Here is a 26245-nt window from a genome sequence, read left to right on the forward strand (position 1 = left end):
TTGCATGAGCTTGATGATCTTGCTGTCATCCTGAATGCTCCTTTTCCACTTTGAACAATCATGACCTAGGCGATTCCAAGATTCATTAGGATGCTTTGATGACATCCTTACACTGTTTCCTCTCTTAGCCTGGTATCCACATCCTTTATCAGTGCTTAGAATAGTGTTTCTGATTCAGGCAGCAAGTTAAGGTACGTGAGTTGCATTGCCTACACAATAACGTAGTTAGGTCCTCAAAACTTGAATGTGGGGTCGGGAGAGGGCAATGACATTTGTTCATTTATCCTGCCATGGGATTTGGAAGATTTTGCAGAGGTATCTTTCCAGTGACTATTGTAAGTAGTCCAAGTCTCAGAGGTATACAAGAGGGCAGGAACCATCATTGTCTTGTAGATCATGAGTTTTCAAACATTCTTTCTTCAGATGGCCAAAGGCTGCACTGATACACGGAAAGTGATGGTGAATCTCTTCATCAATATTTATCTTTGAGAGGAGATGGAAACTGAATTATGGAGCATGATGGGGATTTTGCAATGGACCTTTATTGTCAAGGTGAAGTTTCAAGGAAGAGCAGGTCGTAGAGAACCTTGGTTATGCAGCTGCCGAGTGAGAAGGTCATCCTCTCTTAAGTTTCAATTGATGATAACCTGGATCTTAGTATCTAAATGTGTGCACTGCTGCACAACTATGAAGGTTGAGAGACCTTTGATTTAGAATGGGTGTAACCCAGACTGATTAGCCTGTCTACTAACTTCCCCACTGTCTCTCTTTGCACCAAAGTGATGGAGGCACAAGGGACAGCAGGTGCTGTAGTCTGGAGAAAAAACAAACTGTTGGGAAAAACTCAGTGGGTCAGACAGCTTTCATGAATGCAGAGGGATGGTTGACAATTTGGGTTAAGATCTTGCATCAGGACTAAGATCAGCTGAGCTGTCAGTCCTGATTCAGGATTTCTGAAATGTTGACCATCCTCTACCTCCATAGATTCTGCCTGACCCACATTACCTAGCCATTCATTTTGGAGAGCCTACATGTAAACACCTGTCAAATACGAGATCAGGTTAAGGATATGTTGATAAAGGCAATTGATGCACCACGGTGAGGGCTCTTGTACCAAAACAGCAGGAACGGTGAGCAGAGAATGAGGGATCCGGTCAGGGGGAGCAAAAGATCCCATCAGGAAAGAGACAGAGGGGAGGCCAGAAGAAAGGCAATGAAATGGAAATGGGGAGAGAAGCAGTCGAGGGCTGACTGAAATACAGAGCTTGGATCATGCACCTGACTGAGGCATTTGTGTGAAAACCAGGTGCATCCACCTCCCTGGACACTGGTTCTGATTTGCAGTAGGTTTGGGTTCATTCCCATGACACTGGGACTGAGGAGTAACCCAGGTCAAAAATGAGTCTGCAGTTACACCCAGATGAGGATCTAATATTGAGTTGAACTGCCCTTCAACTGATTCTGTTTCTAGGAGAAGAGTAGGAGTGGTCAAACCGTGATTCATCATTGGTCTCCCTTTCCTTCTTGCTGTTCCCTCCACTCCCCCTGTAGTTTACCATTCAAAAAAATATTCTTTGAATATTAGCTTCATTACCTGTGCAACTAACCTCTGATTACAGTTGTCACTAGTGAGGAAAAGGATGTTAGGTTTGTTCACGAAGCAGAAATTGGAGAAACAGAGAATGATTTGAATATGATGAGAATTTTACATTGCACCAATGGAGACTGTAAAGGTCATGTAGATTGTATTTTGCCATCCAAGAATATTGGTAATCAAGGACCCACACCATCCTGGCCGCACACTCATCTCTCCGCTGCCATCAGGTAGAAGATACAGGAGCCTGAAATCTGGTACATCCAGGTTCATGAACAGCTTCTTCCCCACAGCCATTAGGCTATTAAACTCGCCATCAAACAAACTCTGAACTATAACAGCCTATTGCACTTTATCTGTTTCTTTATGTGTATATATATATATGGTCTTTGCTATATAGACACACTGAACTGTTCTGTATTTATGCTTACTATATTATGTTGTGCTGCAGCAAGCAAGAATTTCATTGTCCTATCTTGAACACATGACAATAAACTCTCTTGACTTGACTTGGTATTCTACTATTGTTTAACACTGCTGTTTAAACTACAATTAGTTTCATTCACAGGATTGATTGCAATTCATTTTTGAAAATCACTCATCGTGAAGGATATTAATTTATCCCAACAGGTCAAAGACTAGCAACAGATATCTTCATGACACCACCATGAAACACATGGATAATTAATTAATGGTCAAAGTGCTAAGAGAACCCTCACCACCGTCTTCATCCTGTCATACTGTATTAATTTGTATACAAGTATAATTTTCTAAAACTAGTTGCAGTTGACAGCTATATTCGCAGATAAATAGCCTTGTGCAACTTTTCCCTTTTATCTCTGAAATCCTGAAGTTGTACCATATCAACAATAGGCACTAATTATAGAGCAAGAGAAGGAAACACAGCCACTCCTTTTGAGGTGACTCCTGCAGGCTGCACCGCAATCGGTCAACACTTCAAACACCTTGCACGTTGGAGGCAGCTGTTGTAATGAAACAGCCAGAAGCTATAGAGCCGAAAGAAGAAAGGTGCAAGTGGCTGACTTTGATTAGGCACGAGGAGACCTATATCTCAGAAATAGGCCAAATAAGACAATCTTTTGAGTAAAAGAATACCAATAATAAGTGGGACAAGCTCTGTTCAGGACATTAAATGAAGTTTGTTGTAGAGACAGTCACAGAAACAAAGCACTATGGTCTGGTGCATTCATCAGAATCTACTACTCTCATGTCATTTGCAAATCTGCCATATTTGCCCATAAATATAAAAAAACTCTTAACGGCAATTCCCCACATCTTAACCATTTCTAGGCTCCAAAGTTGGGCAAAATACATCATTAGAAAGCACAGAGGTGCTCTTGTTTTACTGCTTTCACCAACAATGGTCAAGGGCAAAGGGGCAAAAAACACCCCTGTGACTGGCATCAAATATCTTTTGTAATAACCAGGAATCGTGGGTCAACAGGGGAGTTATTATGTTCATCAGTCATTTCTTGCCAAGGAGAACTCAACAAATTCTACTTTTAGCACTAGCTTGAATTCAAAAGAGAGTTAGATAGAGCTCTTAAAGATAGCGGAGTCAAGGGATATGGGGAGAAGGCAGGAACGGGGTACTGATTGTGGATGATCAGCCATGATCACAGTGAATGGTGGTGCTGGCCTCCTCCTGCACCTAATGTCTATGTTTAATGAATACATCACAATCTGTGTAAAAAAACTTTGCAGAGATCCCATCTTCTGTGGACCCTATTAACTGCTTCTCCATTCAATAGATGATACAGTGGCAAAGCTACTGAACCATTGGCCTCACACTGCAGCAACCTGTGCTCAGTTCTGTAATCTGATGCTATCTGTGAGAAGTTTGAACGTTCTTCCTGTGAGTGCATGAGTTTTTTCCTAATGCTCTTTTTTCCTCCCTACATCCCATAGGTGTGCAGCTTGGTAGGTTAATTGGCCATTGCAAATTGCTCCCAGTGTAGGTGAGTGGTAGAGTCTGGGGGAGTCGGTGGGATACATGGGGAGAGTAGTTTACCGGGTAAATAAGTGGCATGTCAAGCTTTTTGATTTGAAGCACCATATCAAAAGTGGCAGTGCTTTGATCGGATACAGTCTCACTTTATTGAAATTACCTCTTTCTATGTCATAAGGAAACATGGTAAAATAAGACCATGGCTGATCCTTTATACCAGTCACATTCCTGTACTAAAACCATATCCTATGATTCTCCGAATACTGAAAAATCTTTCGAAGTTTATTTTGAGTTTTTGCAGTGACTGAGTCTCCACAATCATTTGTGAAAGGAATTCCAAAGATTCAACATTTTCTCAGTGAAGGAATTTCTTCTCATCTCTATCCTAAACAGCTAAATGCTTAAATAACATGGGAACATCTTGGTTCAACTATTAGCACTACTAAATTACAACAATGTTTGAACGAGGGTCTGCAAAGATATCCAGGTAATCATGCCACCAATGGTTGCTAATACACTCCACCATCTCCATCAACCTGACCTCAAAATATCAACATCAATGGAAGAGTTACTGCAGGACAATCTCAAGGATCCCATTACTGCAGAACAATCTCAAGTCTTCTCAAATAGCAACATATCAACATAGCCTGTCAACACCCAGCTTCCAGATACTACATTGTCTAGCTTCAGGACTGCCCTGGTATCTGTATAAATGGCCACTGTGATAATAACAGGAAGGAGAACAGATTGGATGCAAATAATCAGGAGATCAAAGAGTCTATTAACCGCAAACATAAAGCTTTCATTAAGTGAAATGAAATAACTTTACCTGTACCTGAAGGCAGAAATCTATCAGAAAATCTTAGATGTAAAGAACCCAGGTGGTTAAAGACAGGGTAGGGGGTTCAGCAATTCACTGACAACCATGACATTGAGCACATTCTTCAGCGCTGTAAAGCCATTCATGACCAAATACTCAAGGCCCAAAAAACAAGTTGAACTCAAGGAGAAAGGCAGTGAGTCCCCACTGGAAGGAACACTCCTAAGATCTCAACTGCAGCTATGTCCTAGAGGTGAGCCCATTTACTTCCTTCCTACAGCAGCCTAAGCAGACAATATTTGCCACCATTGCTGACCATCAGGGTCATGCCCAAATTAAAAAATAACAAGGCCTTGGATGCAGACCGTTTCTCCATGAAATCCTAAAGCTCAACGCTGAAGACCTCCAGATCAAATCCACAGTCTGAGTGCTTAAATCTGGGAAAAGGATTAACCCAGGTCCTTATAAATACTGTAGTAGTGAGCATTATAAAGAAACACATCCAACTGTGAATATGACGAAAGGATCTCCCTGCTGTAATGTAAATTATTCCCAAAGTCATCAACTGCGTCCTTCCAATGGCCAAGTAGCTGAACCCTGAATTAGTGCAAATTTCATCCATTTATCCAGAGACACTGGGTATGTTATCTTTGTTGCAAAACATCTCATTCATTAACAACCTCAGAAATAATAAATCCCAGGTGGAAACAAGTCATCTTTGCTCTTTTAATTGGTTTGTAGGTTCATTGGCCTCTGTAAATCAGCACAAGATCATAAAACACAGCAGAATTATGCCATTGGTCCATCGAGTCTGCTCTGCCATTCAACCATGTCTGATCTATTTTTCCCCTCACAACCCCATTCTTCTGCTTTCTCCCTGTAACCTTTGCCTCTCTTACTAAACAAAAACCTATCAATCTCCGCTTTAAAAATACCCAATGACTTGGCCTTCACAGGTCCTTAGAAATACTGTAGCAGTGAGCAATGTAGCAATGAATTCCACAGATTCACCACCCTCTGGCTAAAGAAATTCCTCCTCATCTCCATTCTAAAGGTACATCCTTTTATTCTAAGGCTGTGCCTTCTGGCTCCTAGACGCTTCCATTACTGGAAACATCCTCTCCATATCCACTCTATCTAGGTCTTTTATTACCCATACACAATTGTTCTATTTTCCAAATCTTTCCATGTGTTTGTACCCCCCCAGTGTCTAGGGAGTGGATGCAAAAGTGGGATAACATAGAACTAGTGTGAACGCGTGAACGATGATTGGTGTGGACTCGGTGGGCTGAAGGGGCTGTTTCCATGCTGCATCTTTCAATTCAATTAAAAACAATCTCAAGGGACTCCTGACAGGATGGAGGCCATGGATGAGACAGGAGGTAATGTGTATGCAATGCACAGTGCTGTTTTGGGAGTGGGTTAGTAGTGATGCCACAATGACATCAGGAATTAAATATTCCCACTGGTATGCAGAAATGAATCTTGTTGAGCCTTTGCTGGTTATAAATGTATTCTTTCCTTCTTCCCAAAATGTTTTAATAACTACCGTCAAGCCTCTAGTAATATGAGATCTGCAAGAACAGGCGTGATACGGACTCTCAAACCTTCCTGTGCCACTTAATTAAGCGGTGCTTTCTTGCTAATAGCATTTCATTGCCCTTTATAAAGGTGTGATCAGTCGATAATGAAGCGCTGTCCTTTTATACTCTTTGGGATTCATTTAATTAAACACTTGCAGGGAAAGTGACTAACTTATTTTTTTATAAACAAGCTACAAAATTAAGATGCGCTAATATTTCCAGTTTGTGGCCACTACAAATTCAGCAGTCAGCGATACAGTCAAGAGGTGATCAACAGAATTAACTAAAAACAGTCAGCACCAAGCAGAAATTGAGTGATTCCAGCATCTGCAGTTTTGTGTTTCTGTTCATGCACTTTCTCCTTTGCTTTTCAAGAACAACAGATGGCAACCAGATATGCAAAAAAAAAAGATTTAGAAATATACAAAATCTGTTTACGCTTTTAAAACAGCTACTACAAGATTTCCAGTGGTCAAACCACATGTCAGATCTCCTCATCATACAGAATTTCTAATAATTAAAGCACGATTCCAACAGAAAATGCTCATCACCAAAACAAAATGTTCCCAGTTTTATAAAGATTTTCCTGAAAATCCAATCTCAGCAGCAGAATGTTAAACCTCTTTAGTTCCTTTAGTTCCACTCTTCCTCCTGCTTTTGTTTATTTTCTGAAATGCCGTTTCAAAACTACTTTCTTTCTCCACTGCCCCTGTGCACCCATTACCTTGAAGGCACAGGGGTCGTCCAATAGCCTGCTCTTAAACTCCCAGCTAAGCCAACTATCATTCATTTTAAACACTCTTATCAAATTACACCTTAATAAGCTTGTTTTAATAAAACTGCCCTATTTTCCTAGTCTTTCCTTGTGTTCGTACTTCCTCATTTTCCCCATACCAAGAAAAATCATCATGTTCTTGTATCCACGAGTCCATTATGCAGAAGCTTGAAACAACTCAAAAGCTGTCTCCAACAATCAGCCAAGACTTTTATAATCTCACTTATTCACTTCGCGAGTTGCTCTTCATATCTTGTGAACAATACTCCAAACCCTTCCATTCTTTTGCATAACCTTGCTTTTCCCAAAGTGCAATTACAGGCATTAAATTCCATTCAACATTTTTTTTGCACAAATTCCACAATCACCATCAGCTTTTGTGTAGGTTTCTTTGTTCCTCAGGTACTATTTATTATAATAATGATGACACTCCCTAGGCACTTCAAGTAGGAATACAGGCTCACAATCCTGTGATTCAGTAGTTATTAACCAAGCTAATCTGTCACCAATGGGTGCATCTGCACAGCAATGGAAACTGAACAAATTGGAACCAGGTAAATTAACATCAAACACTTTCAAAACACTCTGCAATAAATAGTCAGGAAACATCCAGTAAAGGGTTAAAAACCTCATTAATTTTAAGTATTTGCTTGTCGCAACAGCACTAAGAGGGGTGAGAATGGAATTGGTGGAGCGCATTGTGAGAGAAGAATAGCAGCTCTGATTAAATAGTCTCACCTGGCTCCTCTCACATTCCTCAGATCCTCGCCCTGCACTTCACCACAGTATTCATCTGTCAGACTGCTGAAATGAGGGGGCTTGTTGCAGTCAGTCTCTCATCTGATAACACCAAGAACATTCAGTCATCTACAGCGAAAGAATAAAAATAAAAATATGCTTTGTAGAGCTGGAGACACCAGGAACTCACTGCCAATAATCAGAAAACTAGAATAATGCACCATGCTCCTCAATCCTAACTCACCCTCACAATTCAATCTCTGTACCCTCCTCCAGCCTGACAGAAAGTAAAACTTCTATCAATACATGCAACTTCCATCTTGTGCATATCCCACTTTAATGGCTCCATCGCTGGCAATTGTGTTTTCTGTTGTCTTGTTTTTCCTTGCTGCCTAAAAAGACGAACTATTTAGATAATTCCATATCTGTTTTTTAGAACGTGGCCCTATAAGACACATACAAATTCCTCCACCACTCTTCCACGCAGTTGTTCATCTTTTGGTGGTGATCTTGATGCTTACAAGCATCGGTCTGATATTTTTTCAGTGATGTGTTGTTAAAAATTGTACTTTTTCCTTGATATTCTAGTTAAGCGCATTGGGACATTTATGCTTCATTAAAGGAGCTGTATATATGGAGGCTGCTACAACACTCCTTACTCTTTGTTTCTTTCCAAATTGTCTCAAGGTCATTTTTTACCATGTCTCTAAATGCCATTTCCCCTCTAGTACACATCTTATTTTCCTTGACGATTTAAATTGCCCATTTCCAAATTATTTTCCAATAACCTAGCTCACAATTTGATTCCCCTTTGGTGTTCCCCTTTGGTGTTCCACCAACTCCTCTTTCTCCCACTTTAGTGTATTTAATTATTTGTAATCCTGGGAATTGGACATTTACCCTACATCCATTGTCACACATTCATTGGCCAGTGGATATTGTTGAAAACACAACAAGAACCTTAACCTGGTGCACTGCTAACTGACATCTGAAAACTAGTAACACCTAACCTGACCCAACTACAGTAACATAACTGGAATGTTCAATTCTTTCAATTAAATAGGGAAGAGCTCAGATGATATTTACAATCTTTCCTGATGTTGTTTGGAACACACTTGAAAAGTAACATCTCAAAAGAAAAATCACTACACTTGTGACTGCAGGTGGACGGCATGGCAACTGCTTACAGCAAAACATGTGCACACGCACACACACAGAGTGGGTGTGCCCTCACACTCCAACCCACATGCTCATGTCCACATGCTGGAGAAAAATAATCCAAATATATTCAGGAGGCACGCCTCCAATAGTCACAAGCACCACAAACAAGCGCACACACGGACCCTTAACATAAACAAGCAACGATGCTTTTCCTCCCCCTAGTTGTATCACTTTTAAGTCAATATGAATACATTTGCTCATTGTGCTTTCTTCAAGTTCACGTGAGGTTTCTGCCAGGTTCAGCTCAATTGGCAGGACTAGAGTTCCACTCTGTTCAATAACAAAGTTTTGTTCTATGCAAATGAACCCACCAGCCAATACCACCTTTAATGTAATATTTCTGTTCATACTACTTCAGATTGCACTGTAATCTTTGTCCAGTTCTGCACTCATCATGGTATTTATTGTTATGCCTATAATTACCATGTATACTCTTTCCTCTATCAGCTGTAACCAAAGGAGGAATTGCATTACACTCTGGTGTATATGACAGTAAATTAATCTGAATTTGAAAGATCTAGAGCTTTTCAACTCCATTCTAATAATCTTAATGTGCTGAAACTTCAAGCAGAGTTAATCTGCACCAGAGCAATGATTACAATTTTAACACTTCACTCTTGAGATAATGTTTCCTCACGTGATAAATCAATATGGCAACTTTTTTTTTAACCTTTGGAATATCACCAATTAATTTATCATTAAAAAAGGCCCAAAATACAGAGCAACACCAGGATTAAATAAGTGTTGGATACAAAAATCAACCTGCTGCTGATGTATTTTCAACCAGCAATATGAGGTTGAAAATCCCTTGGAATATTGGCAGAAGCAAAAATAAAAAGTGGGGAGAAGTTTTGCATGTTTTAAGATCCTGACACAGAATGTGGTAAGAATGAGATTGTGTGGTGAAGCAACATTTTCAAGAATGAAATGAGAAGTGTAAGACCAGGATTAGGAAATGAAGGGGAAACTAGAGTAAATTCTGACCACAATTTGACCACTTTACAACTACATAAAATATACAAGGAAAATAATTCACGAAAAGCTAATCAGTGTGAGATCACTCAGTATCTACACATTCCACAGGTGAGGAACAAGTATATTATCAGCTCTGCAATTATGGTCAATCTCAGCCAAGTTAAACCACGGCCTGTGATCGGAAGCTCAACTCTAATCCTGTAATTTGGCACCAAAATTGACTGCATTCATAATTGATACGGGACTCTCAGCTTAATGTTTAGTTTCAAGTTATAAACTTAACTATTTTTGCACCAGGGTCCCAGTCTTCTTGATCCTTAGATTGTGTTTGGTGGGGAACTCAGGTTCACTGCACTATGTGTTATGCCTATGTTCCAGAACATTGACAAGAACTACGGCCTCTCCGGATGATGAGAGTACGTGTGAGCTATTCATTACAATTTGCCAACCGCAGTGCTGTAGCATCATCCATTTTCCTCATTAATGATACATAATCTTAAACAAAAACACTTGCAGGTATCTCCGATGGCATGTTATGTGGTGGCAAGTAGGCGTGAGAGTTAAAATACAACAACACCTTTAATCCATGCGCTATTGGGCTGATAGGCAGTGAAAGGCATGTAGTTGGGAAGTTGTTGCATGAGGGAGAGTAAAACGTGCAGGTTTCTAGCAGGTGAAGTGCAGAGCGTGCACGGCAGCTGGAGGCGAGCACAGCGCTTGCACAGCATCTACACTACTCCAAATGTCGTTTCAGCAGACTCAACCAACTTTAAAATAATGTTTCCTTATTCTAGGTTATCCTCTCACACATTGACATAAGCCTGGTGTGTCAAAGGCCTTCCTGCTATATTACAAGGCTTTATGATTTCAGTTGATTGAAACTTGGAATTTAACTACATTGAAGTTCCACAAGATCAAACCTTAAAATCCAGGTTGATAGCCTCTGTGTAGTACAAAGGGAATGCTTAAGTGTCGAAGCTACTACATTCCAGTGAGGATATTAAGCCAGGGCTCCATATGTCCCAACACTTCCTGTTTGAACCACTGGTGCTCTGGGATAACCCAAAACACTGTTTCACAGCAGAGAAGGGAGATTCATTCCTCAAAAATAAAACTTCAGACTCAATCCTATTCTTCCCTTTTGCCATTATCATAGCAACTCCATGTGATTTATTCTCTCTCGTGTGATACACGTCCTTTGATCTCTCGTCCAAACCACACATTGATCTTTTGTGATCCAACTAGTTTCATGTTGTGTATCACATCATGCGATTCTCACCTTGTCGGGTAAAAATCCAGTTTCCTGAGATGACTAAATGCTATGAAGACGGAGTCTATTATTATGTACATTGTTTTTGATGTAGGAGGTATCTCCCATGGTGGTACTCACAATCAGTTCAAAGTGATACTCACAATCAATACGAACAAGTTAAAAAATCTAGGTTTTTAGTTTAGCACTGTGGGAATGCTCCAAAGTTATGCTACCACTAAATTCGAGTATCATTGTAATTTCTGGCTGAAGGATTTAAGATTCATATTGGTTACCAAACCTGTCCAGATTATATCCTGCATTTTAGTCATCTCAAAGCTCACTTTTTAAGAATTACATTCACACCTGGTAGAATGCTAAGCAGACAAGGTTAAAGGTAATTTACCAGACTGGATAGCCTGCCAGTAAAGTGCATTTTGACAGAAAAAAACAAGGAAAGGAAATAAATAGGATGCTGAAGGATTGTGGAAGAATTAAGAAATTAGTTCAAACGATAAGGGATAGGTAATGTAAATGGGCTGCAATATACAGAGTAAAAGAGTACGCAAATAATAAATTTAAACCAATATTTTAGAAAATTGCAGATGCTGAAAAAAAATAAACCACTGAAGGAACTGAGTTGGCCAGGCAGCATCTAGGAGGGATATTGACAAATAACAATTTGGGTTGGGACTTCATTCTTGACCCCAAACATCTGTCCATTTCCCTTCACAGATGCACCCTGAGCTGTTGAGGTTGTCCAGCACTTTGCTTTTTATCACATGAAATCAGTTAGAGACTGTATTTTGAGGTGCCCGCAATCTCATAAAATGTGTACAAAGTAAGCTGTGGTACAGCTGATCATCCTCTCTCCCCTTTAAGTCAAAAGATTGAGTACCCATACCCCACTATATGGATTCAAACCCAAAATCCTGGATGACATTCCCAGTGCAGTACTAAGGAAGTGCTAATGGGTCAGATGGGACATTAAACCAAACCTCTATGAATTATCTCAGGTAGCAGAAATCTCACGTAACAATATCTGAGAATATGCAGGGAACTAATTTTATCCAAATGTTTTATCCAAGCATCATGACCAATATTCATTTTTCAACTATAATCAGCAAATGATTGCCTGACATTTGTATTACACTTTGTGAAAGCGACCCTTCTCGCCTATTATGATACAGGAGGCCACTCAGCTAAACATACTTCCAGAGGTGCATTTGCATCAGCCCCTTTCCCTCAATTATTTCCCTTTAACTGTATTGCATCCTATTCCTTACATGGCTGTCAACTCTAGTTATTTTGCCTTTTAACTAGACCAATACTAAGTTAAAGCAACCATTCATGCTACTGACATATTTTAGGGATATGGGAGAAAGACAGAGCCTACCGGGGAAACCCCAGGAGCTTCTTCAATGAAACTGGAAACTGATGTCCATCACTGCGATACTGACTGCGGTTCCAAAGTGCTTACTAGGCTATAAAGGACACACTGAGATAGGGAAAGATTCTAAAATAATTTATTTTCCTTTATCCTTAATCTAAATCGGGCAGGTCATCAAATGAAAACTCAGACAATGGGTAGGCAGATAATAGCAACAGTTGTGTTTTGTAGAGCTAGAAATTTATGAGTGCATTGACATTTTTTGGCTGATCCTTGATCATTGCATTAGCTGACAGGTAACCTCTAGCTCCTGGGTGATGCCTGGAAGATTCCATTTAGAGGAATGTTGCAGGTCACTAGCTGAAACCAGCCACAGATATTTAATTCCTTTTAGCAGCTTATATTACCAATAGCTATCCCTTTAGGGGATAGGGTATGTGCAGATGGCTTGGTGGTTTTATAAGTTCATAAGTTCATGAGTCATAGGAGTAAATTAGGCCGTTCGGCCTATCAAGACTTCTCCTCTGTTCCATCATGGCTGATTTATGTTTCCATCTCAACCCCATTCCCCTGCCTTCTCCCCATAACCTTTTGTGTGTTTGATTTCTGCTACATCTCCTAAAAGGTATTTGGCACCCTGTGCATTGGGAAAATGCATCATCAAAAAAACGACTCCTTGTCTTAGCTTGTATTTGATATACAGTCTTTCCTGATACTTCGATATGCACTAGTAATAGTAAACCCGGGGGTCAGGGGTGATCACACACCACAGGAAAGTATTCTGCTATTGCATTCAAAGGGGCTCTGATACTAAGGGGCTCATTAGATTGAGCACCTCACCCGTTTCCATTCCTCAGAAGACAATATCTAAATCCAAGTTTTATTAGTTATTTATGCTATGACATCGGTTGGAAGCTGCATACCAAATCTCGTTGCGCTTATGTGTAATGACAATAAAAAATATTATTATTATTATTATTATTATCATATCTTCTAACCAACCAGGTCAAAATGATGATAAAGATCAGTACAAAGATACTAGTTTTCAGGCCAAATGTACAGCACATCATGGTACACAGGCATGAAAATAGCTATGAAAAAGATTAAGGGTCATTTAGTGTCAAAAGATATTACATATTGTTAACACAAAAAACTGCAGATGATAATTTACAAAAAAAGGGCACTAGGTGCTAGAGTCACTAAGCAGGACAGGAAGCATCTCTGGACAACATGGATAAGCGGCATTTTGGGTTGAGTCTGAAGAAGTCTCCAGACCCAAAACGGCACCTATCCATGATCTTCAGAGCAGCTGGCTGACCCGCTAAGTTACTCCAGCGTCTTTCTATTGTGATGTTGAATTAGGTTTAGCTAATCAGATAACTCTATGTGCATTCAAACAATCACAATTGTTGATCTTTGGTTGTGATGCTTTGGAGGTGCAGAACTGTGTGGATGTAATAGACACAAGACTTGAAATTATACATCTTGATATTATAGACTAGTCAGCAATGGCACCAACCTCCTAGGTTGGGATTTCTGTGATTATATGGCAAAATATGTTTAATAACAGTCTTCAGGGGGTTAATAGAACATGTAAGTCATGTACATTTTCCATCAGATACACTTGCAATCAGGGTGGATTAAAGCGCACTAAATAAACATCTCGAGCAGTAATAACACAGTAAAAAGGTTGCTGTTGCTGTTCTCAGCTCCCAACTCACTCTCTCTGCTCACTGATTAGCACTCTCCGGATTCTTCAAAAGTGCCACAATTAATGTCGTAACTAGAACTGGAGCATAAACAAATTAATTTATTCATGGCTCCTAAACCTTACGGCTGATGTGGCAATCCAGGTTCTCAAACAGCAGTGAGTGGAAGTGACAGGCTGGCTATGCCTGCAGCTCTTTCTGCATTTATCACAACTTCAGGAAGGTGATAGAATTTCCTGCTGTTTCAATGATGCAATAATTCTTGACTCTTACTCTGGCTCAATAAACTGAGAATATTAATAAGGTAGACAATGCAGTAAGGGCTCCTGCTCCTTTTCTTATGTGCAGTTTGTGTGTGAAACTCCATCCAAACTCCCAACATCATCTTTTCATAACATTAAAAGTCTGGCTGGGCTGCAGTTGTCTGATCAAAAAGAGGAATATAATTTTGCAGAAAGTTCTTCTAAAAGTCTAATCAAGTGTCTGAAAAAATGTCATAAGCTGCAATCTCACCTACCGAAAGAAACCAGCTTCCAATTCTGCAGGTCTAAACACAGACACATGTCACAAAACAATATCACCATCCATCATTGTGCAATGTCTTTTCACCGCATGAACTGCACCATTATCACATCTCAAGCCTAAACTGAATATTATCAAGCTGCACTGTCAGCACAGCAACAAAACTCCTAAGCATGGACAACAATCTTCCTAAATCCCAGAACCTGCAGATCGTTACCAGCGACACTTTCTGTGGCTCCACAGAGCCTTGCTGAACTGCTAGGCTGAACTCACCATCATCGTGCATCTCTCGCTCTCTGTTCCTTCGTCGATGTCGTTCCCGCTCCCGTCTGATGCTCAGGATTGATTCTGTTCCAGTATCATTGTCCAAACCATCCCGGCTGCCGGCAGTGTTAGCACTGCAAGAAAACAAAAAGCACCAAAGATCAACAGCAAACACAAGGAATGCACATGAGAACTGGTGTACCAAAGAGCAGAGAAACACAAGGAACGCATTACACAAGTCATAAGTAAAAGATTATGTTCAGTTTATAATAAATAACAAATAATTGATAGTATATTACAGGCTAAGAACCAAACCAAGGACTTCCATCATGACATTCTCATCTAAGTAAATTAGTTCCTCAGTGAGATTGCAGCTTCCTCTCAAATAGAAGATGCATTTCTTGATCATACTTGCCAACAATTCAGAGACAAGGTATGGACACTTTGGTGAGATAGTCAGGGCAGGTTGGCACTGTTAACAAGCAGCATACCACTAAGCAATTGCCCACAGGAGGGGATAAAGAATGAAGCAGAGGGGAATGTTATGAAGGGGAGGGCGAAGTGAGTGAGATTGACTAATGTTGAACTCCAATCGGACTAATTATTTTGCAAGAGATGAAAGACATATAATGTTTTGCAATCAAGGGATCTTCCAATGACATTCAATGAAGAGTTTCACTGCCAGGGCAGCACAGTGGCACAGCTGGTAACTGCTGCCTCACAGTGCTGGAGACTTGGGTTCGTTCTTGACATCTGTGTGGAGTTTGCACGTTTCCCCCTGTGACCAAGTGGGTTTCCCCTGCGTTTCTTCTACATTCCAAAGATGCGTGGGTTTGTAAGTCAATTGGCCTCTTTAATTTTGCCCATAATGCGTAGGGAGTGGATGAGAAAGTGGGATAACACGGAACTAGTGTGAACAGGTGATTGGTGTGTACTTAGTGGGCAGATGGGCCTGTTTCTATGCTGTGTCTCTAAACTAAACAATGTGGAGGTTTGTATGTCAAGGCAGAGGTTTGTGGTTGTAAAGATAGTTCAATATGCCTGATAGATTTCAATCACAAAATGTCTGCCGAGAGGCTTCCAATTAAACTTAGAGTAGCAGAGGACACCATGGCTCATTCAACTCAAATTTTCCTCTCATCCCCACCATTTTCACTGCCTCTTTAAATTTCCAAAAATCCAATGAACAAGACTGAACAATTGGGAATATGGATCTAATTCAAACGTCTCTCATTAAATATTGTTCAGTGTTGCCGTTAGAATTTTGTGCGACCTAGCTCAGGAAGTACCAGCATTAAATTTCTCTAAAGCTGAAGATGCATCTTAAAACTATTTTCATTTATTTAAAATTCTACAGCAGGTTTCTCACAGCTAATAGAGTTCTGCACAACTGAACAATGTCTGCTTTGATACATTTATATTCATTACACTATAAGCATGTAACTATGACAACACTGGCTTCTACCCTCCACATGATCTTGGCCATGGAGTGAACTCCTAAACATGTATCCACTCAATTCAGCGCAGTTGAATCATGTGAGGAAATATAGAACAACAAGATGCAGACAGAAATGCTCATGTCGTGCCTGTAAATCTCCTCAAATCCATTTAAAGTATCTGAGGCTAATACCATTTGTTGTCAGCAAGCAATATGCAATCAATAGCAGCTCTACAATCACCCATAGCTCAATGAACATGAACACCACCCAGAAAGATATTAAACAGCATACATTTTTAGAACAGTAGTTAAAATACAGTGCCCTCCATAATGTTTGGGACAAAGACCCATCATTTATTTATTTGCCTCTGTACTCCACAATTTGAGATTTATAATAGAAAAAAAATCACATGTGGTTAAAGTGCACATTGTCAGATTTTAATAAAGGCCATTTTTATACATTTTGGTTTCGCCATGAGGAAATTACAGCTGTGTTTATACATAATCCCCCCATTTCAGGGCACCATAATGTTTGGGACACATGGCTTCACGGGTGTTTATTCCTCAATTTGGTGATATTAATTGCCCCTGAAAAGCATCTCCATTCGTAAGGATCAAAGGGTTCCCACAAACATCAAACCCTTAAGAAATGGGCTAACACAATTTATTCTAGATTTTAAGGTTCCCAGAGTACACAGATTAGGTCTCAGCTGCCACACTTTAATTGTTGCAAAGCTTAACTTGACAATTCATATACCAATCGTTAATTCTCATGTTCCATTGCTTCCAGTGTGCACATTAAAGTTACCTTGACTCACCGCTCCATGTTTAAGAAAGGAGTGATACAAAAGAAAGGAAATTTATAGGACAGTTAATTTGACTTCTGTTGTTAGTAAAATTTTAGAGTCCATTGTTAAGGATGAGGGCACATGATACTAGGTTGAAGTCAGCATGGTTTTGTTAAAGGAAGATCTTGCCTGAGAAATGTGCTGGAGTTTTTTGAGGAAGTAAATAGCAGGATAGGCAAAGGAGAGACAGTGAATGTTGTCCCTCCTCTCGTCCAGCTTTCTCTCTCCTCACCCCCCTGTAATGTGCCTATCCAATAGCCTCTGAAATGACACTATATCTGTCTTCCTTTCACAATGTCTAGAAATACACATTTCTCACTTGTATTGCTTTTGCAAGAGCATAATCCTGCACAATTTGAATGAAACATATTCGAACATAGGCATGACCAAAGATCTTTGGGCATGACCCTAATGAAGAAACACTGGAAGAAGCAGAAACAAGAAACTGCAACAAACCTTGCAGAACTTGGGTCAGGGATTCAATGTCTCTGCATCGCCCTCCTGTGGCCTCACCTGGAATCTTCTTCACCATTTCAGACTTGCAGCCTGACCAGCAGCACAGGTCATAGCCAGAAAGCCAGCAAAATCTGACAGAGAATTCAGCGTCAGACTGGGACATGGCCAAGGCTAAGACAGTGGATCAAGTAGCAAGACCCAGAGACACAGTGTTGCTTTATCCATCTGCAGCATTATCACTGATTCCAGATCGATAGGAGAAGACTGCAGCAATAGCAAAAGATTTTCTCTTTCATGCTGCAGCAATGCTTAATTATATGAATGAAATTGATGTGACAAGCAGAGAAGAACCTGCATGTGAGAGCAGGAAGTACATATATTGAGTTGGAGCCAGGAGTGTGGCCTAGAATTAATGAGGATGCCCCTGAGAATACAGAGTGGTGACCAGTGCAAAAATTGAGCGTAACCACCTCAGGAAGACTAGCAGCAAACATAATATCACGATTCAGAAAGTGACATGTGCAGGGCTGCCAATTCTCACGCATTGAGCGTGAGAGTCACGCATTTCACAAAATTCTCACGCTCATCACAAATTTCTCACGCTCAAAAATCTGCGGGTGCTGAAAGTTCAAAATGAAGCAAAAATTGTTTTAGAGGTGAGTAAAAACCACGAGGGGAATATACAAGGTGAATGCATAGTCTTTTCCCCAGGATATGTGATTCAACTAGAGGGCATTAGTTTAAAGCAGGGCTGTCAAACTACCGGCCCGCAGGGATGATTTGGGGGGAAAAAAAAGTTGTTTAGTTTCTCCCGTGCAGATGGTGTGATAGGTGAGACTCAGCATCAACCCCCCCCCCCCCCCCCCACCCCCAGGCACCGCTCACACCTCCCACCCTCACCTCCGGCGGCTCTGTGTCCGTGGCCACTCTGTCCACACTCCATGGAGTTTTAACCCCGGCCCGGAGCCAGGAGCGGACCGGGTGAGTTGGGACGTCGGTGCCGCCTCTGGAGCCGCGGGGATGAATCTCGGGCTAAGGCTCCGCTCCGATGCCTGACCCCCGGGTCACTGACCCTCACCTCCCCCGGACCCCAACTAGACACGGAGCACTTGGGCCGGCCCGCATTCCCGGGAAGGGGGGGGGGGGGGAACGCTCCCCAGGCATCGCCAAGTCACCGCTTCACGGACACACTCTCTCACACACACACTGGCGCACACACAAGGTATAAAGGGATATGGGCCAAATGTGGATAAATGGGACTAGTTTAGATGGGGCATCTTGATCTGCATGAACAAGTTGGGATGAAGGGCCTGTTCCCAAGCTGCAAGGTTTTGACACATTGTAGAAAGGGTGCAATTGCTCTGGAGAGGATCCAGGGGCGATTTATGAAGATGTTGGCAGGGCTGGAATTTTTTTTTCACTTTGAAGAAAGATTTGATAACTGGGATTGTATTCTCTGCAGCAACAGAGGTGAAGAAAAAACCTAGTTGAGGTGAATAATATTATGAGAATAGGACCTGTTTCGCTTAACAAAGAGTGTAGGAAGGAACTGCAGATACTGGTTTAAACTGAACATCCCCGTTCCCTAAAGAATGAGGACCTCTCTGGTGTATTTCTGTGTTGCATGAATCCATGACTCTAAATGTGCTGAGAAAGCCAATAACGAGAGCTTTGCGACATTGCTCTCTACACAGTTTAGAAAGAGCAAACATAAATAAACAATCTAGATTCTCAATTCTTGTTTAAGGATTAATCATATTGTCCACAAATTGTGACTACAAAATTTGAAAGCCGTTTAATACAATTTATTTCAGAAAATGTGTTGCCAGTCTAAGAGTTAATCAAAACCAAATTTAAAAAAAAAAGATGGATGTTGGGTTGGATGGAATAATGATCAGAAGACAACCTGAAATGTCTTTATTGTTCACAGCTGTACACCACCAACAAGGTTGGCATTTATTGTGTGAGCTTTAAAATAATTAATATCCTAATATACTTTATAAAGAGAATTAGCAAATAATATCCAACACTGATACATAAGGCACATTTGCACAAATTGTAAAGAGAACATTCAAAGGGACAGAGGCTAAAGTTTAGGGACTAGGGATGCACGGGAGGCCAGAATTGAGGCAGAGGATCATTGGACGAGGTTACAATGATAGGTTCTAGTTTATGAAGGAACATGGATTTGAGGAATTGACAGACCAGATCAGGAAGGTCCTGGACAAACAGTATCTGGTGAGAATAAGCAAGTCAATGACACTGTTTTTAAAAAATTGATTTGTTTTTCATCCTTTATCACAAGAGGTAATTTAAAAACATGTACATTCGCTCCTCAAATGTCAAATATGCAGTCAGTTGCAGTCCCCTTAGAAGCACAGCAGGGGGAAATAGTGACAACAAAACTAGTGCAAACAAAAAAAACACACCTTTAACCATAGAAAAATTAAACCACAGAGGCTGAACCTCCTCCTGACACAGCTGTAACCCCTTAAATGCCAGGAGTGACAGGTGCAATTCATTAAATTGAGAATAGGTGATTTTGTTTAGCTTCAGTACATCTCCCCACATTGAGCGATCACCTGCTTGCATTCTGGTGGGACTGTCCTGGAAAAGGGAGGTATTCTCTCTCTCTCCATCCCCTCCCCCTTCCCAGTTCTCCCACCAGTATTCAACTGCATTCGATCTCTATCCCTCCCACTCCCCTGACATCAGTCTGAAGAAGGGTCTCGACCAGAAACTTCACCCATTCCTTCTCTCCAGAGATGCTGCCTGTCCCGCTGAGTTACTCCAGCATTTTGTGTATATCGTCAAGTAATAAACCTATGCTGAATGAACATTGTGTCTACCTTCAAGTAATAAACCTATGCTGAATGAACATTGAACAACGTTGTGTCTACCTTCAAGTAATAAACCTATCCTGAATGAACGTAGAAAACATTTATACTCAATGGCACGACCAATAAAGGCAAGTATACTATATGCCTTCATTACCACCATTTCTTTCGGGTGTAGTCACTTTCAGGGAGCTATGGACTTGTAGCCTAAGATCCCGCTGTACACTAATACTCTTAAGGGTTATGCCATTTACTGTATCCCCCTCCATATGTACCTCTGGCTATAATGCATCTCTGGCTCCAATATTCTTTCTCCGTTTTCCATAGGTGTGAGCTCCTCCGATTATTCACTTTGGTTCCAGACTTGCAGGCTCTTAAAATCCAAGTTTGATGTCACCATCCAACAACCCAAGCTTGGTGCCAACTATTTATTACTACGTCTTATTTAATTTACTCTCCTCCTCCTACTCACCATAGCATCTGTGCATTTGAGTCTCTTCCACATGTGATATAAATAGTAATTTCCACTCCACCCTGCTCACCCCACAGAACACAAATATTGAACGGGCAACATCCTGAAATGTGTAATCGGGCAATTGAGGGATTTTGTATAAACATCAAACCCTGTACTTTCTTACATCAAGTAACCACTCTCTTAGTTTACTGCCAAATAAATTAATACATATTGAGCTTGTAAATTATGATATAATTTGATGATACAGCTTTTTTCTCTTCAAAAAACAAAGAGCAAGTAGCATTAGATTATCTCACAAGGCTGTGAGGAAGAGCAGTTATAGTGACTATGACAAGATACAAGATTCCCAGCTCATCCGTTATAAAGATCTAAATCAAATACAATATTTGTATGAAAAATAACAAAAAAATCCAGGTATAATTAATAAAAGACCAGAATCATACACCCGATGAGGTGAAAAGGAAAGATCTACATTCCAGGGAGTCAGCACCCACGAGAGAAGAGGGAATTTAAATCCTAGTAAGAGTCGGCATCTTGTGGCAGAAGTGAAACCTCGATTCCCGTGACAATTTACCACTTTACAAAGGGGTCGTGCAGCATGGCAAATTTTACACATTGCAGAATGAGATCAGAAATGTCAGAAAGTCTGGAAAAAAGGTTAAATCGCATTAATTGATGAGTTGGTCAGTCAGCTCATGGCTTCAATCTATGTCAAATTCTCTGACCATCACTCCCTTGGATGGATAATTGAGTCAGGACAGGCAATGCATGGTATGTATCTCCACTCAATGGCCTCCACTTTGGAATTCAAACAAAAATAAATTCTTACTGAAACGATGGTGGCCTGGAGTCGCCGATGCCTCCCGTCCTCTCAATGGGGGGAGGTAGCTCTGATTGACTCTCTGCACACTGGGAGCCCCCGTCAGAAAGCGAGCCTTCAGCCAGCACCAACTGTGGAAAGAGACAGATACAGCCTGAGGGGTGGGGGAAGAAAAGAAACAATGGGCAAACAGCAAATCAAGGGATGGGTGGAAGAGGAATGGACATTGTGGAGAGCATCCAAAAGGGGAGAGACTGCTCTGGAGTCTGCAGGTGAGATAGGAAACAATTGATACTCACTGAAACTGCTGCGCGCACATATTCGCAATACAGTCTCTCGGAAAACAGCAACCAAAGCTTTATTTTACAGCAGCCTCACATTTCGCACTGGGGAAAGGTGATCCATGCAGTTCCTATTTTCAATCCTCAATCCATGCCTAGTTAACTGAATTCCAACTCTACGACAAACAGACCTGACAATCTGTGTTCACGAGGGGTGAACACAGTGTGTGTTCCTGGTTGAATAACTGTGTGGATATAGGCCCAGCCATGTGATGGAGAAGGAATGGGAGAAGTTTTCAAAAAGACAGAGCTCAAGTTGGGGAGTCAGACTAGGTATACGATGGATACTTGCAACATATTATGGGATAATCTCTGTATATATAATTCTCACTTTTTTTTTCGAATAATGATTATACAATCATTAGAATGTTGAGATATAAATAAAACTAAGTTTAATGTTAAAAAAAAATTATGGGACAAGATAAATTCAAAAAATGTATTCCAGTGTTGAGTGGAACAGAAACTTTACAGCTAATTTTCACTTAGGGGGTAGTGGGTATATGTAAGAAGCTGCCAGAGGAGGTTGTCAGTAAGTATTATAACCGCATTTAAAAGGTTCTTTGGCAGGTACATGGATAGGAAAGATTTAGAGGGATATGAGCCAAATGCAGGAAAATGCGACGAGCTTTGATGGGGCATTTTGGATAGCGTGAGCAAGTGAGAACGAAGGGCCTGTTTCCGTGCTCAATGATTCTGATTCTAATTAAATCATGATTGTTGTCATACAGAAAGGCAATTTGAACATAGCACGCTTCCACAACCAGAATGATGATTTTGGTTGGTGGACGGGCATCTGGGGAGAATTTCTGCATCCAGCTTCAAATAATTTCAAAGAATCTTTATTCTTTGGTTTAACATCTCATCTGAAAAACTGTACCACCCCTCGGTCCCACATTCTTTGGAATGGAATTCTCCTGGAAATATTACCACCCAGCCAAGGCTGACATCTTCTCAGAGGCCAGGAGGTAGAGTTTCCATCCTACCACTATATCACCAGAAATACATTCACTCTCACAGCTTCCTATAGGTAATATTAGACAAATTAAACATATCATACTTTTAAGTTCTCAAATTCACACAGTACTGTGACCAAGTGACAATATAAACTGAAGCATCTGTGCGCCAAGTCTAAGCACTGGAATGAATTTCATATTTGTGAATACCTCCATGTAGCTCAAAACAGGTACACACAAAGCACTGAACTTTGTGACTGGGGAATCCTCTGGTATCAAGACTCAATCCTTTACAATCCATTGTACAAATAAAGCACACTTTGGGGAAGGATACAAAGGTTATGCATGCATGAATGAGTTTTTTGAAGTACCAAGGTTGAAGAGGGCAAGACTGTAGAAGTCGTCTATATGAACCAATTAGGCCTTTGATAAGGTTCCGCATGGTAGGCTTCTTCTGGAAGGTTAGGTCACATGGCATCCAGGGGGAGCTATGTACCTATATACAGAATTGGTTTCATGGAATAAAGCAGAGGGTGATTTGGAAGGTTGTTTTTCAAACTGGAGACTTATGGCTAGTTGTGTGCCTCAGGCATCAGTGCTGGGCCCACTCCAGGTTGTGATTTACATTAACGATTTAGAATGTACAAGGCATGATTAGTAAGTTTGCAGATAGCATCAAAGTGGGTGGTATCAAAGACAGTGAAGAGGGTATTATCAAAAATTAGTGCGATCTTGATCAGCTGGGCAAGTCGGTTGAAAAATGTCTACTGGAGCTCACTGCAGATAAGTACGAGGTGTTGCATTTTGAGAAGTCAGAACAGGGCAGGAGCTTCACAGTGAATGGTAGGGCCCTTGTGAGTGTTGTAGTGCAGAGGGATCTAGGAGTAGAGGTGCACAGTTCCCTAAAAGTGGTATCACACGTAGATAGGGTTGTAAAGAATGCTTTTGGTACCTTGGCCTTCATTGAATTGAATTGAATACTTTATTGTCACATGTGACAAGTCACGGTGAAATTCCTTGCTTGCATACCCGAGATATGCAAATAGTCATCACACAAAGGGCGCTTACAAAGGTTCAAAGTACCCTCCTCCCCACCCTGTTCTATCCCCCCTGCTCCTTCCCTCGCCAGGTCTTTCTTTGTTCTTTTCCCCTCCCTCCCTCTTGGCGGTCCTCCATTTTCCCGGAGGTGCAACCTCTTGACTCCATTCGACGCAGGCTTTGGCCGCGGGCTCTGTTCAACGCAGGCTCCAGCCGTCTCCCGTGCGTATTCGGCCACCTCCATTCCTGTCTGGTCTCCTCCGTACCCGTCCAGCCTTCCGACGGAACTGAACAAGCTCCTGGTGGGTTTGGGCTTCCGTCGCACCTTTGGGGCCTTCCGCGTGCATTGACATTGCGGCGCCTTGATAAAGGCAGCCACGACCTGGCGGGAAGCCTTGTCATCATTCAGGATATTGAGTATGGAAGTTGGGATATTCTGTTGCAGTTGTACAAGACGTTGGTGAGGCTGCATTTAGAGTATTGTGTTCAGTTTTGGTCATACTGTTAGAGGAAGGATGTCATTAAGCTGGAAAGAGTCAGAGAAGATTTATGAGGAAGTTGCCAGCACTCGAGGGCCTGAACCATAGAGAATTTGGGGAAACAAGGACAATTCTTTGGAGTGCACGAGGCTGAGGTCTTATTGAGGGCTACTAAATCATGAGAGGAATTGATAGGATGAATGCACAGAGTAGGGGAATCAAGAACCAGAGGACATTGGTATCATGTAAGAGGGGAAAGATTTAATAGGAACCTGAGGGGCAACCTTTCACAGAGGGTGGTGGGTACACTGAATGAGCTGCCAGAGGAGGAGGAGTTGAGACAGGGACAATAACAACATTTGAAAGGCACTTGGACAGGTGGGGCCCTGGCCACAAGAATGCCATAAAGCATAAGAGCACTGCCCAAGGTAGAACTGAACCCCGAGGAAAGGTTTACAGGAATATAAACCACATGCAGGCAAATGGACTGCTCAGATGGGGCATCTTGGTCAGCATGGACAGATCAGCAGAAGGGCCTGTTTCTGTGCTGTATGCCTATGATTTTATGACTCTATAAAGAATGGATAAGAGATGGGTTAAGGCAAAATGGTTTTGAGGGGGGCATTGAGAAGACATCCTGTGAGAGGTACCATGTACCAGTAGTTGAGGAGGCATGTGGTGAAGGGCCAGATGGAGGAGACACAGTGAAGAGGGCTTATTGTGAAGGGGGAATGGAGAGACATACTACGAAGAGGATAGAGGAAACACAGTGAAGGTGGGCAGAGAATAGAGGAGACAATGATGATGGAATAGAGGAGGTACACACAGAGGTTGGGAGTAAGAAAAGTTGGTATAGAGGAGGAAGATTGTAAATTCACAGCATGGCATAATCCTCACCTGGAAGGGAGATAACAGTGAATAAATGGATTGAGATTGACTACCCCATAGATGATTAACAGCTATGGAGCCAAGCTTTATCCTGGAATATCTGAATAGTGAAACATGAACTTTGAAACATGTGATCAGTTTTACAACAGAGATGGAATAAATGTTACGTCCTGCAGTCACACCCTGATTTACAGCGCAACCAGATGCCAACCTGTTTTTTAGATTATCATTATCCACGGACTTACTCGCTGATTTTACCTTCTAAGGCTTCCTGTTTAGGATTGGATACAAAGATAAGAAATTAAAACCACAAATACATGCCACCTCACATGTGACACTAACCCTAGATCCCAGCCAGTGCTCAGTCATCCCATTCACTACTCTGGAGCTTTCAAGTGGGATGACAGAATAAGGAACAATAACGTTCATCATTATCCAGTCATGCCAGCCAAAACCCACCCTCACCACAGCCCACGCTCACACACCACAGCACCCAATACAGGATCAACAAACAGCAGCACTTCTGCCTAAAGTAAACAGAGATAAAGAACAGGAATGTTGGCTGATTTACGTCTCTAACACGGAGCTCCCATCATCATTGTCCCAGAGGAAAGCTAACTCTGCCTGGTGCCCTCTTGCTCTGTGACCTCAGTTCTAATTCAGACCCGTAGAGTTTGGTTCCACTCTTTGTGGTGCTCTTCAATCCTGTGAAGCTCAGATTTATTCTGCACACAGCTCTGTGCTTCAGTTTTACTTTGGGTGGTGCTCTATTGCTGTATAGTGATCTTGTGGCCAAGGCTCAACCTTCACTACAATTTTAATGTAAAAGATCCCAATGAAGAAAACCAAAGTTGTCTGATGTC

General features: G+C 41.3%; 1 protein-coding gene across 3 annotated transcripts in view; it reads right to left on the minus strand.

Moving 5' to 3' along the window:
• Positions 1–26245, minus strand: part of LOC116990485 (segment polarity protein dishevelled homolog DVL-1-like) — an 85138-nt gene that overhangs the window by 34506 nt on the left and 24387 nt on the right. For all 3 annotated transcript variants that reach the window (XM_033048208.1, XM_033048209.1, XM_033048210.1), the window contains exons 3-4: positions 21693–21814; positions 14819–14943 (exon numbers count right to left, since the gene is read on the minus strand). In XM_033048208.1, coding sequence (XP_032904099.1) covers positions 14819–14943; positions 21693–21814 — 247 coding nt within the window. The remainder of the gene's footprint in view (positions 1–14818; positions 14944–21692; positions 21815–26245) is intronic.

The sequence above is a fragment of the Amblyraja radiata genome, chromosome 31, assembly GCF_010909765.2.
Source record: "Amblyraja radiata isolate CabotCenter1 chromosome 31, sAmbRad1.1.pri, whole genome shotgun sequence".
Classification (NCBI taxonomy): domain Eukaryota; kingdom Metazoa; phylum Chordata; class Chondrichthyes; order Rajiformes; family Rajidae; genus Amblyraja; species Amblyraja radiata.